Source organism: Papaver somniferum, chromosome 9 (genome assembly GCF_003573695.1).
Source record: "Papaver somniferum cultivar HN1 chromosome 9, ASM357369v1, whole genome shotgun sequence".
Lineage (NCBI taxonomy): Eukaryota > Viridiplantae > Streptophyta > Magnoliopsida > Ranunculales > Papaveraceae > Papaver > Papaver somniferum.
In genome coordinates, this window is record NC_039366.1 from 111,256,890 (window position 1) to 111,273,021 (window position 16,132).

Below are 16,132 nucleotides of genomic sequence, written 5' to 3' on the forward strand. Positions count from 1 at the left end.
TTATGGTTTGTAATAGAGTTTTTCTTTCACAGTTTAAAGAAGAAGAAGTTAGCAGAATCAATAGATTATTTATTTTGTGTTCTTATTCTTTTCTTTATATTTCTCGTAACTTTTCTTCACATCAGTACTGACTCTAGGTACCACTGATCGAATACGTATCAGTACGCCCCAGTGATACCTAGTCATGTCTAATATGTTGTTATTGTTTTTGTGATGCATGAACGCAGTTGACAATGGTGATTCAAGAAACATTACGGCTGCTTCCTCCAACGACTCTAGTTTTTAGGGAGGAGGCCTTTGAAGATCTGAAATTTGGAGACATCACAATACCAAAAGGAATCAATTTTTGGATGTGAAAAATACTAGAACCCCCTACTATATGGGTTCAATATATAGAAGCCCCACAAAATGGATCCTTCACTATCAACTCCATACTTTAGGAAAATGATACTGCTAGGCCCAAAAAATCAATTTTTCTTCAGATCTGGCCCATAATTAATTATTATGAATTTTAATAATGACAACACTACCCTTTACTATATATACAAGAGGAATCTCAGTAGATATTTTCGTTTATCTGTTCTTTTTCTCTCTCTCTTCTCCTTTCATTTTCTCTTTCAGCTCCGGCGGAAAAACCCTAGAAAACTTCTTCGTCGTCTCCAAATTTCACCGATCTTCATTTTTTCATCGATTTCATCTCCGTAATCTCATATTTCGAAATTATTCATCGATTTATCATCATTTTAGGCTTAGATTCATCCATTTCGTAATCCAAAACCTATAAAAAATTCAGTGAAAATGTCTGTGAAATTAACTCATAATGCGATTTCTGTTATTCTTAGAGGCGATTCAAACTTAAAACCTCTAGTTCGAGTATTTAGATAGAAAATCTACTGGTAAATCACAAGATCAGCTTCAATTACTTGTTTCTGACTCAGTTTCGTCTCAATATGCTGTTTTAGCAACTCAGTTGAATGAGAAAGTGTTCAATGGCGATATTCGTAAAGGATTTGTGGTTCAATTGATTGACTACATGTGTAATATTAAGTTTTCTCTTAATTCCGATCTAATTTTAGGCTTGATTTCAATTTTTTGGTGTTACGAATCTTTGAAATGATTCTTAGTAGGTTTAAACTAATACAGGTGTTGCTTAAACTAGAACTTTATACCGTGTTTTGTTGTGTTTGAATGATTTTATGATTGTGTTTTGTGTTGGATGTGGAATTTTTGCAGGGAAGGTGATACAGAGAGGCTCAAAAATTACTGGAAAAGTTGTTTATCCATTAACAGAGACAGTACACATCATATGTTTGAGAAAAGGCATGAATGAGCTCTTCTTCACTATTTCAAGCTCATCTGATTCTTGTTGAGTCTCTATGCAAGTGTTATTCCTGCAATTGTTTTGCCATGAGTTATTGGATTGGATTTGTTTAATCTTAAATTAATAAAATGAACTCAAGCGACAATAACAGCTTCAATCATTTACATTTTGTTGGAACAAGAAGCTTGAGAGCCTTGAGGTAAACTAATTCCTCATGATGTATTAATATTTCCTCCTGATTTTATGATTCTTATAACTTTGACTTGCCGTACGTGTTTCGGTGATTGACACTCTAAGCATCATCCTTGACAGGCACTAAATAAAACATTTAAGAAATTGGACCATGACGTAAATATACAAGAGTTTTTTGGCACAAGGTATGTATGACTTTAAGCATTGTTGAGAGACACTCTGTAGACTTACCATCAAGTGTCTTTTTTAACACCATTCACCATTTTTTCTTTACCAGACCAAAAACCAGATATCACCCTTTTAATAGGAAAACAAGAGAGAAGGGTCCATTTTTGCAGTACTCAAGCTGTTGAGGTATGCCTCACGAATGACAGTAACTATATCATTCATTTTTATTTTATTTTATGGAATTCAATATGTACTCCATGTTGTCATAAGTAAATGTAATACTGACAGGTGCTGACAAATCAGTCGAGACTCTTGCAAGCTCAACTATCGGAAATGCGTAATAGACTGAGGTGCCACTCCATAAATATTTCTCATCTCAATTATTTGGTTGTTGTTTGTATTAGCGGTCATGTACTTAATTATTTGAATTTCACTTACCTCATTGCACTAGCCCCCAAACTGATGTTTAAATGAATGTAGGGCCCTCTGCCTTCTTGAACTATAAAATTATCCATTTGTGTCAGCCAACACTGCTTACTTGTTGCAGCTTGCTATACAAATTCAAAATTTGGATAATTATATGATTAAGTTTGCGGTCGGCTGCACTGTTTCGGCTGTTGGAAGGATCCAAATAAGATAAACAATATAGAGGATCTAACAATAATGGAAAATTCTATCAAGGAATCACTTGCTCGGGTCAGATTACATAAGGTATGGTTATATTTTTGATTGATTATGTTTCCTTCACTTAGTTATTTTGTGGTATTATCAGCTATTCATGGTCTAACTGTATTGATATTGGCATTTTTTATGTGAAAGGAAAATTTTGGGAAGCAACCACTTACGCCAGTAGATTGTGACCAGGTAGCAATGTGTCATCAATTTTATTTCTGATCTTAAAAGTATAAATACAGATATGGTTTAATCTTGTTAAGTTATTCCATTTTGTAGCTCCCGAATGGAATGAATCTTCCACTTTGTAGTTACATACTTTCCTTTGGATTTGTTTTAAGCTAGGCATGTAGTTATTGGATTGGATCCAGACGTGGCTTGTGCAGATTCGAATGACTTACATATGTAACTAACAATTACACATGCCATATGCATGTGTAACTGCTGATTACATATGAATTTTTGTATGTATAAGGGTCTTAGAGCAATACTGCTGGTATGTCCTTTTGTCAGTTTTCAATAAAATAATTTCATTGATTGGTTGGTACATTTCATAGTTCATGTTGTTTAGGAACAATGTTAGCATCTTTCATCTGTTTTACTAGTGTATGATCAGTTAGTGGCGGTATGCTATTGTAACTTTTAAATCCACTGCAGATGCCATGGTGTGCGCTTGATGAGATTAATGCTGGAGTTTATAATGGACGTATGCGTGATTCTAACTTGGCAAGCTAAGATTGATCTGTTTTTTACATATCAATTGCTGAGTGTGTTAACTTGGAAGTTAAAAGTATGTGTAGCTACTAGTTACACATGCTAATTAGATGTGTAACTTTTAGGTACACTAACTAAATGGATGTGTAGCTACTAGTTACACATGCTAATTAGAAGCGTAACTTATAGATACACATGCTAACTGATAGACATTAAGAAGCTTCAAGAAGCAGGAGTTTACACCTGCAATAGATTGACGATGCATACCAAAAAGATAAAACTCACTTTTTGATTTTGAATCTTAAGTTCTTGAGAATGTCATGGTTTTGTCAAAATTTTAAATGATTTTCTCTTTTTTTTTGTAGAGTTTAAATGGTCTTTAAAGGATTATTAAAATCCAAAGTCGATAAAATCTGTGAAGCAGCCGAGAAAATAGTTGTAAGTATTTAAATCATCTTCCTAAACTACTCTGGATTTTGGATTTGTTGATTGTGTGATTTTCTTTTCATTTTTGTTCATTTCTTAATATTGCATATGTAACTCCCAGTTACACATTTCATATCATGTGTAACTCCAAATTACACATGCATTTTATGTGTACCAGCTGATTATACATGCTTATTTTAAGAGTGTTTAGTTAGTGAATTTCATTTTAGATTGGTAGATGTAATAGCAGCCTAATGATGGATTTGTTACTTTGGTCTTACTATAATGCAGTCCTTGAGCCAAATCCAAATGACCCTGTGTCTGCCTATATGCAAGTAATGGAAATGGTAAATTGTTAGTCATTCTAGTTTTGTTAATAAGAGCTATGTTCGTGGATTTCAGGTGACACGTTTTGTCGGTGATGTTGTCTCTCCGGTAAATCTCGTGACCTGCGTCCTTTCTACTTTGCTTTCTGTATCCTGTCTTAAATGAAGTCCATTGTATTTAGCTCGTATGCTTTCCTTAGTAATTAGGAAACATTTATAGCTCGTATTCGATTTAGATGTTTCCTAGTAGACCTTGTGATATACACAAGTTATTTATATATGTAACTCATGTTATTTATATGTGTAACTTCTGGTTACACATGTTATATGCTTGTGTAACTCCTAATTACACAATTAGGATGCATGTGTAACTGTGAATTACACTAGACATATGCATGAGTAACTTCTAATTACACATGCCAAAATGAATGAACCTTGCAACCAAAAATTATGTATGACAGTTACACAAGCTAGTTGGATGTGTAACTGCCAATTACACATGCTATTTGAATGTGTAAAAGTTGAAAATATATTTATCTGGTTTTTCTTCTGTGAGATAAAGGGAAACTCTTTCTTTCTGGTAGTGGTTTTTATAACTACGTCCTGAACCCTAATGTGTGCCCCTTAGAATCCTAACAGGCTCAAACAGTCATCCCACTGGCACTGGACTGGATCATAAAGTGGCTGAGCCCCAAAATATTACTTATTCAAGTATCAAGTAAAACTGGTCTTCGTGACAGTCAACCCTTAGTCCAGAGTCTTTAATTTTCGAAAACTAGATACAAAAATGGCCAGTTCTTTTGTTGTTAACTCATACTTTGCATTATGTTACCCGGTCAGCTCATCATGAACAATGCAACTCAACTAAAGCAAGAGAACTTAATGAAATTGCGTTTGATACTACTACAAGGTTAGTCCAGCATGCCTCAGTCTATATTTTGTTTCCTATTCTTCGTTTGCCCGGAAATGATGAACCTTTAAGTCGTAGTTGTACTGCAGAAATCAGTGTTTTGAACATTATACACTTGGTAATCATGCTTATATTCTTGCCTTTATTGATTCTGGTGCTGAATTCCAATATGGATGTGCAACTCTTAGTTACACTAGTCAGTTGCATGGGTAACTGCTAGTTTCACTACTTAGATGTATGTGAAATTGAATATACATTGCTTTTCATTTAATCTTATAAAAACTAATTGCTTGTTGTTATATTGTAGGTCTCGCTGGAACTGGAGTTGATGCTAAATACACAAGTCCGATGCATGTGTAACTCTCAATTATATGTAATTCTCAGTTACATAGACAGATGCGTGTGTAAATTCTAGTTACACATGCTAAAAAATTGTTGTAAATGAATATTAAAGTTGTCTATTTTTTTTGATGTGTAACTTTGCATTATACATGCCATATGGATGTGTAATTTCTGGATACACATGTCATATGCATGTGTAACATCTGTTTACACATTCACACTATACTTTAATAATTTTGGGATTAAATTTAAATTTTATTTAATTTGGGACTTGACAATAAATAAAAGGGCATGAATATCTTTTAATAACTCGGGGTCTAGATTTAAACTTTTTTTAATTAAGGACCTCATATTATGGGTTATCCATGGGCCGGGCCTTAGCCTAAATTTCCCGTTTTGGATTCCAGTATCTACAGTACACCGGATTCTGGAAATATGGGGACCCGATGCCGATACATTTAATCCAGAGCGATTTGCGCACGGTGTCTTTGGTGCTTGTAAGATCCCACAAGCATACAAGCCGTTTGGGACCGGATCTCGCACATGTTTGGGCCAAAAATTTCCCATGGTAGAGCTGAAGATTGTTTTATCACTCGTGCTCTTGAAATTCAGCTTCTCTCTGTCTCCTAATTATAGACATTCTCCTGCATTTAGTATTGTCATTGTACTTAAACATGGAATGCATCTACTAGTAGAGAAATTAAGCACGAAAGGATCGCGCTAATAGCAAAACGAAGAGAACTAGAAATTTGTGAGCTCTGAATTATGTTGAAAGACCCTATTTTAATATGTTTCACTAGTTCCTCCCATTTTGTTCATTGTCGAAAATGGAATTTATCGAACAACATTTGATACGATAATCCGTGTCAGTAATTTGTCTTCCAGAATATTTGAGGTTGAGTTCAGAATTCAAGTCCTCTTTATAACCAGATCCACTCCATGTTCTGGTTCTATGACAAGTCTAAATGCTGGGGAGTGTCGATACTTTGGAGAAACGGTGAAATAAAACTTCGATAATATGAGAGACATTACGATCTTCAATTCTACCATGGCAAAATTTTGGCCTAAGCAGGTGCGGGGACCAATTCCAAAGGGCATGTAAGCCTGCGGAGCCTTGCATGCACCCACAATTCCACGAGAAAACCTATCTGGATTAAATTCGTGTGCATCTGGACCCCAAATTTTTGGATCCTGGTGTAGTTTTATTATTGGAATCCAAATATTGGTTCCTTTCGCAACCTGCATATCTGCAATTGTGATATCTTGAAATGCCTCCCTTGTGACGAATGCTGCCGGGGGATATAACCGCAATGCTTCATGAATGACCATAGTCAACTGCAATTGAAAACAAGTTAGAAGTTTGGTTATTATGTGTCTACAATTCCATTTCTTGGAACGAAATTTGCGTGCTCCAACTTGAAAAGATGGGTGAAACCAGTGATCTTTATATTCGGGGCAAACATACCTTTTTCATCTTCCGAAGCATGCTGAAATTGGGCAAAGAACCAGCACAGATATTTTCCACCTCAGCACGAACACGACTTTGCCACTCAGGGCTTGCAGCTAATAAGACTAAGATCCATGAAGCTGATGTTGCTGTAGTTTCATGCCCTGCAAAGTAGATGTTCTTGCAGTTGTCAACGATGAATTGGTCAGTGTTATCAAGTCCTGAATCTACACTGTCGGCACCCTCGAGGATCATTTGTAATAAGTCATTCTCAGATTTAGCTTCTCTTCTTTCTTTTACTACCTTCAAAATCAGTAAAGCTATTTCTTTCTCTAACTTCCAAAGGTCTCTATTGTTCTTAGTGGGGAGATGCCTGAAAAATAAAATCATTTTTGTAACAAGTTACTAATATAAACCAAGAAGGATCATAATGTGTGTGTTTGATCAGTTGGCTGCTGGACAACAAAAAAACGAAACACGCATGTATGTTACAGTAAAGTGTAAGAAAGACGAAACGCACCTCAAACCAGGTACCCCCATGTGTAAACCTTGGATAGCCATGATCTGTTGAAGGGCCCTAAGTTTGGTAAATATTTCCTTGCCTCTGATGTAAGAACTACCGAAACAAGCTCTTGAAATTATGTCAGCAGAAAAATTTCTCAAATCCAAATCGACTCTTATGTCTGCAACTCCCCCTTCATTTTGAACTTTACTCTCCCATAATTTCAACATATTTGTTGCAGAGTCCACCATCAGATTCATCATCCCCTAATGTGTAAAAGGAGAGGCACACCTAAAGATTAACCAAACTAAACATAAAAACAGGACTAATAGAACAACTTAATATCTTACTAAACACAACCCATTAGTAAATTCTCGAGTACAATAGAAATTGTCAGGTTGAATTTAAAACATAGACATATGAAGCAGAGGAAGAACTGACAAAACCATGGGGCCAATTCCTCACCCCCTGGGTTTGGCTGTTGGAGCACCAAGCCTTATTTTTTCCGGATTTTGTCAATTTCTTAGTTATTATATGCCTTTTGCACCCCATTAGAGTGAAAATGGTTGTTTTGCCCCCATAAGAGTAATCCCCACCATTGCTCACAAACTGTCAACTTTACAATATTCTGTGTACTGTCGACCGTGACAATTATTAGGCTGGTCTAGTAAAAAAATTACGTTAAGATATTTGTATTCTAAAATGAAACAGGTTATTGCTCAGTTATAACTTATTAGTCTTAGCATTTTTACCTACTAAAATGTGTACCTATTGAAACGCAAACATCTCATAAACCGATTGGCTTGTGGTATAGTTAAATTGGTTCTACGAAGGGTTATCAGGCAAAGGTGGCAAATCGACACAGTAAGTAGGGTGCTATTTCCTACAGAAGCCTATGCTCGGCACACTGCACATATAGAACTTAAAAGGATAATTTACCTTTACTTTTTCCATGAAGAACTCAGGAGCAATTATCTTCCTTTGGTGAACCCACAATGACCCATTAGAAGTAAAAATACCTTGACCTAACAAAGGTCCACGATCCCTCTTTAGAAAAGAAGGTTTCCCTAGATCCAAAGATGTCCACTGACTTATTTCCTTCACCATTTCAGGTTTGCTCACATAGATAATTTGCACGTTTCCAGTTGAATAAGTAAAGACCGGACCTGTCACAATTAAGCAGCACCATAATCAACATCATAATAGTGGCATACATGATACAGACATATGGCCATACAGGTGCACTGCACAGTGTAATGTGGGTAGGGGTCATTCCTCCTACTTTATAAGTAACCAACGGCTCTTTCAGGCCATTCTGTCTTGTGGAGCCGTAAGTACATGTACCTTTTTCTGAATTATTTGTCGTGTTAAAAGGTGTCGCAAAAACCATAGTGGATAACATAATAGTGAAAAAATTGTTCATGATAATACCACGTGGACTTGAAAGAGTAAGAGAAGTGTTCTAGTTGGTAACGATAAGAAATGCAACTAGCAGCTAGAGATTTTCAATTCTCATTAAAATTTAGATTTCTACTCACAACTTAATTCACGACAAAATCCATTCTATTCTATTTATAATGGATTCAAAATTGATACTGGATAATTTCACATACCGTATTCATTTCCCCAAAGCTCGAAATAGGAGAAGAGTTTGTGAAAATAATCATGATTGATGATATTTTGTTCACCGGTGGAACTAATCTTCAGAAACTTACTGGATTGAATTCTCTTCATATCAGGAATGTTTCCATAAATGAAAGAAGATGGAGCAGGACCTCTGATTCCTTGTTTTATAAGCTTTGATCGAAGTTTTCTGGGGTTTAGGATTGATATTGTGTAGAAATGTAAGGATAAACTGCATAGACTAATGACAACTAGAGTGATGAAGATCTTGAGTAGAAGCTGTGGAAGAAGTAGTAGTTCTTCCATGGTTCCTTCCCTGTTGTGGTTTTTCTCTTTTCTTTTTTGTTTATTATTTTTCTCACTTGAAGTTTTGTTATTTATAATGCTTTCTTCAAATAGTATTATTAAAATGTTAAAGATAATAATACTAATTATAGGTGTTTTTTTGTTGGTCGGCATATTACTTGGAATCTCTCTCATTCCATAATACGACTACTCCATGGTGCTGAGTTTAGCTCGGCTGTGGAGGGCCTCAACTTGCAAATTTTGCATCATATAACATGTGTTTCACCCGCTGTCTCGACTCTCGATCGATGATGATGACAACCGCTATTCCTTTTGATGTGCCTTTGTGTGTCCATGCTATACTTATTCCCTACAATTATTTGCATCATACAATATATGTGGTAGGTATGTGTGGATAAATTTGCAGTGGTCATCTTTTGTGGGCTGCTGCCCTTCTTATTGGGTCTGAGTTTTCTGGCCCTCCCTTACATGGACAACAACAAAACACACATGGATACATATTAGGACTTTCGGCGCTTAACATGGTAGGAGTTGTGGCCCCCCAATTCCAAGAGGAGACACATCAAACTGTTAGCACTGTAACAAACAAGGGAGAAAGTTCGTGTAAAACGAACTAGACAACACCGACTAATCCTGTTTTGGGAGAAAACCCCACACTTATCCGGTTACCTCTACCCGAGTGATAGTGGCATAGCAACAACTCCGACAAAGACAAACAAATGTGACTAGTGTTGGTGAATTAGTACAGTTTCTAAAATATGATTTTTTTAACTGTTTATATGGACAAGAATCAAAGAAATACTGTTTAATTATCTATTATGGATATTTCATCCAGAATATTTTTTATTAATTAACTGGAACAGACCAATATGTCCCGATCTTCTTCAATTACACGTATCTTTAACAGTTCGTAATACAACTACAAATCATATTCAAAAAGCTCAAAAAAAGTAAACATCGTTTGGACGAACCCATACTCACTTCGTATTGCAATCGGGAAAATCAAGTAAAGAGGCCACACAAAGATCACTTTGACAGTTAATTTGGATCTCATCTCCAACCGACCAAACGGCCGCCCACTCTTGTTATTCCGTTAAGTTGTGATCACCGTGAATCTGAATTATGATGGTACAAAATCAACTAACATAACTCAAAACAAACCAACCTCTTGTATCGGGGGGCGACTCCCAGTTTGAGATTCAACTAAGGAAGTGAAAATCATAGAAATACAAAGGTCTACATCTCAACATCAATAATTGACATCGTCTTCTCTTTCTCTCGGACATTGAAAGCAAGAACAATTTTGTAAATTTTTAGCAAGAACATCAACTGGTGCTTGATCTCCATGTTGGAAGAGCACAACAACACTTGCTACAGGAGTTTTTACTGAAGCAGCCACAGTCGCAGTCACCGCAATAACACCCGGGCAGCAACAAGATCCACTATAGGATTTGCAACAGCCTGAGAAACAACACTTCTTACCTTTTTGTGGACATAATATACATTTTTTTGGTTTCATCTAAAAAATCATAAGAAACTCACACAGAATGCAAAAAAAAATAATTTTTAAGCAATTTTAAGAAAACCCACTACAGAAATCTTAAATTACGGCAGAATGAAACTAGTTTCATCCTACTTTAAACATGGGCGAAATCAAATTCAACCCAATCTAAAACAAGATGAAACCAGTTTCATCTTAGTTAAAAATGGGCGAAACCAAATTCAACCCAATATAAACAGGATGAAACCAATTTCATCCTAGTATAAAAATTGGATGAAACTAAAATTAGTCCAATCTAAAACAGGAAGATGTACAAAACATTCATCTAGTAGCAACAAATGATGAAACCAGGCTCATCCTGTGGAAACTCAAGATGAAACCAGTTTCATCCAGTAAAACTTAAGATGTACAACAAATTCAACTAGTAACAACAGATGATGAAACCAGGCTCATCATGTGGAAACACAAGATGAAACCAGTTTCATCCAGTAATAACACAAGATATATGAAACATTCATTCAAATGCATCAAAAAAAAAATTAAGGCTTTATCAAAATTGGGTTTAGGAAACTTACTCATCTTGTGAAATTGACAGAAAACAAAATCGAATTTCTTTAATTAGCTTCAATCAATCTAAGAAATTAACCTCAATTTAATTAGGGTATTCAAAAAAGAAAAGATATTGGTGGCGTTTTCGACGATGGTGTTGCTGGAGTTTGTAGTGGTCAGGATAATGAAGGAATACGATGATGTTGTTGATGGTGGTGGTGGTGTCTTTTGATGGTTAGTTTTTTGTTTTTGGTGGTGGAGATGATATGTTGTTGGTTTTTATGGTGGTGTTGATGATGTTGTTGTTGGTGTTTGTGATTGAAAATGCTGGGGTCTAATAACCTCACCCAATATTTCGATTAGAAATCTGTATGGACTAACTCTAATATACTTTTAAGAGAATCAACTAGACAGTCAGACTCAATCTTAATAACAAGTATATCAACGAGTTAATATCTCTATCTCTTGATTTAAATCTTACTCAAGCAATCTGCGAGTCTCGATTAAATACAAGAGAGATAAACTTGGATGGTACCAAAGACCAATATCCAAGGATCAATCAATTTCCAATCAACAACCAAAGGTTGGATTTCACAATTGACCGATACAACGCACAACCTGTGATATTTCAATTATAAAACAAAATATAATGCGGAATAGAAATAACACAGACACCAGAAGTTTTGTTAACGAGGAAACCGCAAATGCAGAAAAACCCCGGGACCTAGTCCAGATTGAACACCACACTGTATTAAGCCGCTACAGACACTAGCCTACTACAAACTAACTTCGGTCTGGACTGTAGTTGAACCCTAATCAATCTCACACTGATTCAAGGTACAGTTGCGCTCCTTACGTCTTTGATCCCAGCCGGATACTACGCACTTGATTCCCTTAGCTGATCTCACCCACAACCAAGAGTTTTTACGATCCAAATTCGAAGACTTTAGTAAACAAATCTGTATCACACAGAAAAGTCTACAAGGATAGATAAATCTGTCTCCCACAGATAAACCTAAAAGTTTTGTTCTGTCTTTTGATAAAAATCAAGGTGAACAAGAACCAATTAATAAACCGGACTTATATTCCCGAAGAACACCCTAGTATTATCAATCACCTCACAATAATCTAAATCGTATGGTAGCGAAACTAGATATTGCGGAATCACAAACGATGAGTCGAAGATGTTTGTGATTTCTTTTTATCTTGCCCTATCGGAGATATAATCTCAAGTCAATTATTCAATTGAACTCGTATAATAGAAAATGTCAAGATCAGATCGCTCAACTACAAGAGAAGTAGTTTCGTCTGGCTTCACAATCCCAATGAAGTCTTTAAGTCGTTAATCGACAAGAGACCTACGATTAAAGGAGAATCGACTCTAGCAAACCAACTAGTATCACACAGGAGGTGTGGGGATTAGTTTTGCACAGTTGCTAGACGTCTCCTTATATAGTTTTCAAATCAGGGTTTGCAATCTAAGTTACCTTGGTAACAAAGCATTCAATAATCACCGTTAGATAAAAAACCTGATTTATCCAAGCTAATATCTTTCAACCGTTAGATCGAAACTTAGCTTGTCACACACAAATGAAATGTATTCATTTAGGTTTAAGTAACCGTACCTAAACGTGTACATTGGTTGGTTCACAAATGGTTGACCAATGGTTAGCCATATGAGTGCTTTCATATTAACCGTATTCATCTTTCTCATAACTAGTTCAAATGACTCATAAGAACTAGTTAAAGAGTTGTTCAATTGCTTAGGTCTTTATACATAGACACAATTGAAACAAAATCGGTTTCATTCATTTGAATCAATTCATGAACAATATACCCACGGTTTGCAAATATTAACTAGCTTGGTGATAGGCACATTTTTGTGTCTTTTATAATCTCAATTGTATATATTATTAGTGCTCGATTTTATATTTATTATGGCTTTTTATGTCCCTGTAGGTATTTTTGGAGAAATAAGCTTTTGCGGCGAAATTGGCTAAAAAAGTGGGTTTTGCACTCGTGGGAGAAAATTACTATACGGACTCTCACTTTGGATAAGGGGTGACCTAATTACTCAGGGGCATCCATTTCCAGGCAGCTGCTAAAGGGAGACCAACACAGGATAGAGGGAGGTCATCTTCATCGTTTTTAAACTCAGAAATTGGCGGGAAAAATGTTGCAGACGAACCAGAGTTGGGGATTGATTTCGAAGGTGTTTTAGAGAGATTCAATCGCTGAAATTTGTTGGGTTGGACGTGATTGAGCATAACAGGCTTGGTATGTGCGCTGGAATCGATCAAATTGGGCTAGATAATCCGAAAAAAGGAAACAGAGGTTGAAGTGAACACGGAAACTTTGTGGAATTATTTTAGGAATTTCAGGGATACTAAAGGCGTGAGATTGTTTCCTAAGGTGATATTCTATCTAAGGAAGAGTTTCGGATGATCTGGAAGTCTTAGAAACGCTTAAGGAAATCGGCAGAGAAGATTATTGCCGTGGCTTGCACGAAAAGAAAAAGAGAGAATTAATCGCTATTTTTAGGTTTCTGAGCAGTATAAAAGGTGTGTTCGAGTCCCAGGGAAGGTTACGAAGTTATTGGAACAGTTTGGGGAAGTTTAGAACACCACAAAGTCGAGCTAAACCCCAACACTGGGATGACGGAGGAAGCCTAATATCATACTTGGGTAATTATATTCAATTCTTATATGACTTTTGCACTAATTAAAATTGAATTATGATTTTGATTAATTAGTTGTCATCTCGTTTGATGGGTCATGCTTGCTTAAATGTTTTGATGTCCCATGCTTAGGATTTACAACTAAAGTTTTGAGAATCTACCTTGGCAAAAATAAGATTCCATGTCTTTATTGATCTATAATTGTTAAAAGAATTTATATTTGAACCTTATGTTGTGAGTTTGGTGGAATCCTAAGTCCCAGTTTCTCCCGATACTGCTACCATATTTTTGTATATATTTATTAGAATTAGTATTTAAGTCTAGAATCAAGTCTACACAAGTCCGAGTTGAACAAACTTTATTTACCACTTGAAAAACTACATCAATTTTTGGCGCCGCTGCCAGGGACTTGTATTTAGATTTGTTTTAGGTTTCTTTTTCTTTTTATTATTTTTTGTTCTTTTTTATGCGTTTTGGTATTTTTCGATTCTTTTCAGATTTGGAGCGAAGCTATAAGGGAAGAAAAAGTGTTATAAAAGGAAAGCATCGCCAAAGAAGGAAAGAAAAGAGGAATCCGAAAGGAGTGAAGAAGAAGATTTTGTATATAGTTATTTTGTTTTATTTTTAGAAACTGTAAATAGGGTGTTATTTTTGTAAATTTTCTTTTCCTTTTTGGACATTTTTAGTTTTGGACTTTTTGGAATTCTTGGACATTATTTCTAAAACCCTAAGGAAGGGTTAAAGATTAAATAAAAACTGTTTGCAGGGAAGGACGACGATTGCGATATCGTCTCAGCCCCTCGGGTTCGTACACTGACATCGGAGTCGGTGGCCTGAGTCGACTTCAACGGTTCATCGCCCGTCTGGTACGGGAGGTAAGATTCTATCCACCCACGAATCCCCTGTCAGTGGGTTTTATTTTGTGTGACAACTCACATCCCTGCAATAGAATGTCGAACTGGTATTACAATAGCCAATACAACGAATATCAGACTGAGTTTCAAAATGGACGTTACTACTTTGACCATAGTGTGAATAATGGTTTGGAACATCATCCTTTTGAAGGTTATGGTCCATACCATGGTGAGCCCAATTACTATCCACACGCCAACCGGTTATACGAGCAAAATTCCTCTCTACTAGAGTCAACACGTAAGTTAGCTGAGTCGACACGTAAGTTAGCAGAAATGAATAACTTAGTTATGGACGAAAGCAATGTAACGAGTGAACTTTCTTTCCTAGATTCAACCAGGAAGTCATGTGAGTCGACTCAAAATATTTTGTTAGAGGCCCGGAACATAAGTGCTCTTAATTTCCATTATAGTGTTTCTAATAGTACCTTTGAAAATGAAGATAGTTATTCACATAATCAAGATGGCGAGGATAAAATTGGTAACATTACTTGTTTAGATGAGGTTCAACCATTTTCATGTTATTATAATGATGATTATGATGAGGATAGTGTTGATGAAGAATTTGAAATAAGTAGGCATAGTGATCAGGAATTTGTTACTCCAATTGAGCTTAATAATGATAATGTTTCTAGTTCAAATCCAAATAATTTTAATAATTATTCACCTATTCAAAAGGACGAGGATTTGACTAGAGATACCCCCGTTTTAGACGATGTAGTATTTCCTTTTGATTACGAAGCTAATAATGGTCTAGAGGAACGAGTTTTTTCTGAGAATATTGTTTTAGAGTCTAGCAATTTAGAAACATTAGTCTTAGACAAAAAAAGTGAACTCGCAGAGATGATTGAGGATGAACCTGACTTAGAAGAATCAATTAACCATTTTCAGGAATCATATGACCTTGAAATTAAGGAAGTTGTGACTAGTCTTTCTAGAGACACTGAAAACTTTAAGTTTGGGGGTGATTATCATTCTCCATGTTCTTTAACTATTAGAAAGGTCCCTCACTTGGGACTTGACATATGTGCCTCAACCATTTTACAAGATTATCTTCATACACGTTTTCCTGAACCTAGTGATGTCCATAAGGAAGTTCAGTTGTTAGAAACCCATCCTCTGGTTGATGTGGTTTACCCAGGCTATGATATCCAGATTGATTTTGTTTTCCCACCAAATATTTTTCGACCAATTGTGGGAACGTATAAGTTTCATATGTGTAAATTATTAAGTTTTGAGACTAAACCTAATTACTTTAGGAGATTAGGGTCGACACATTTGTTAAAGGAAGACCACCACTCTCATTGTGGTCAGCTGTGTGAGTCAAAACTGATTGACTTTAAGGATCCACAATTATTCAGGTTATTATTATGTGCTTCTAAGTTTTTACTTGAGTTTTTCCGGACTCTAATACCTGAACCGGACCTTAGCTTTGAGGAATTCCAGCGCATGAAAATATTTTATCTAGACCCTTTCATAGAGCCTGAACCTGAACCACAGCTAGATGTAGTTGTCTTAAACATGAAACTAGACAAGGGTGCGCTT

At 35.9% G+C, this 16,132-nt stretch overlaps 1 protein-coding gene across 1 annotated transcript; it reads right to left on the reverse strand.

Annotated features, from left to right (window-relative positions):
* Positions 1–5,813: 5,813 nt before the first annotated feature.
* LOC113309052 (cytochrome P450 714C2-like) lies at positions 5,814–9,010 on the reverse strand. The gene is made up of 5 exons (XM_026557480.1): positions 8,634–9,010; positions 7,960–8,186; positions 7,039–7,286; positions 6,537–6,891; positions 5,814–6,406 (listed from the first exon to the last, which is right to left on the reverse strand). The coding sequence occupies exons 1-5, from the start codon at positions 8,947–8,949 to the stop codon at positions 5,981–5,983; spliced, it is 1,572 nt and encodes a 523-aa protein (XP_026413265.1). The 5' UTR covers positions 8,950–9,010; the 3' UTR covers positions 5,814–5,980.
* Between the last annotated feature and the right edge of the window lie 7,122 nt (positions 9,011–16,132).

Bases quoted from the DNA above. Each gene is read 5' to 3' on its own strand.
- LOC113309052 (XM_026557480.1), bottom strand. From the start codon at position 8,949: ATGGAAGAACTACTACTTCTTCCACAGCTTCTACTCAAGATCTTCATC. The intron at 8,187-8,633 runs GTATGTGAAATT...TAATTGTGACAG, and splicing joins GCTTTGGGGAAATGAATACG to GTCCGGTCTTTACTTATTCA. The intron at 6,407-6,536 runs GTATGTTTGCCC...TTTCAATTGCAG, and splicing joins TGCTTCGGAAGATGAAAAAG to TTGACTATGGTCATTCATGA.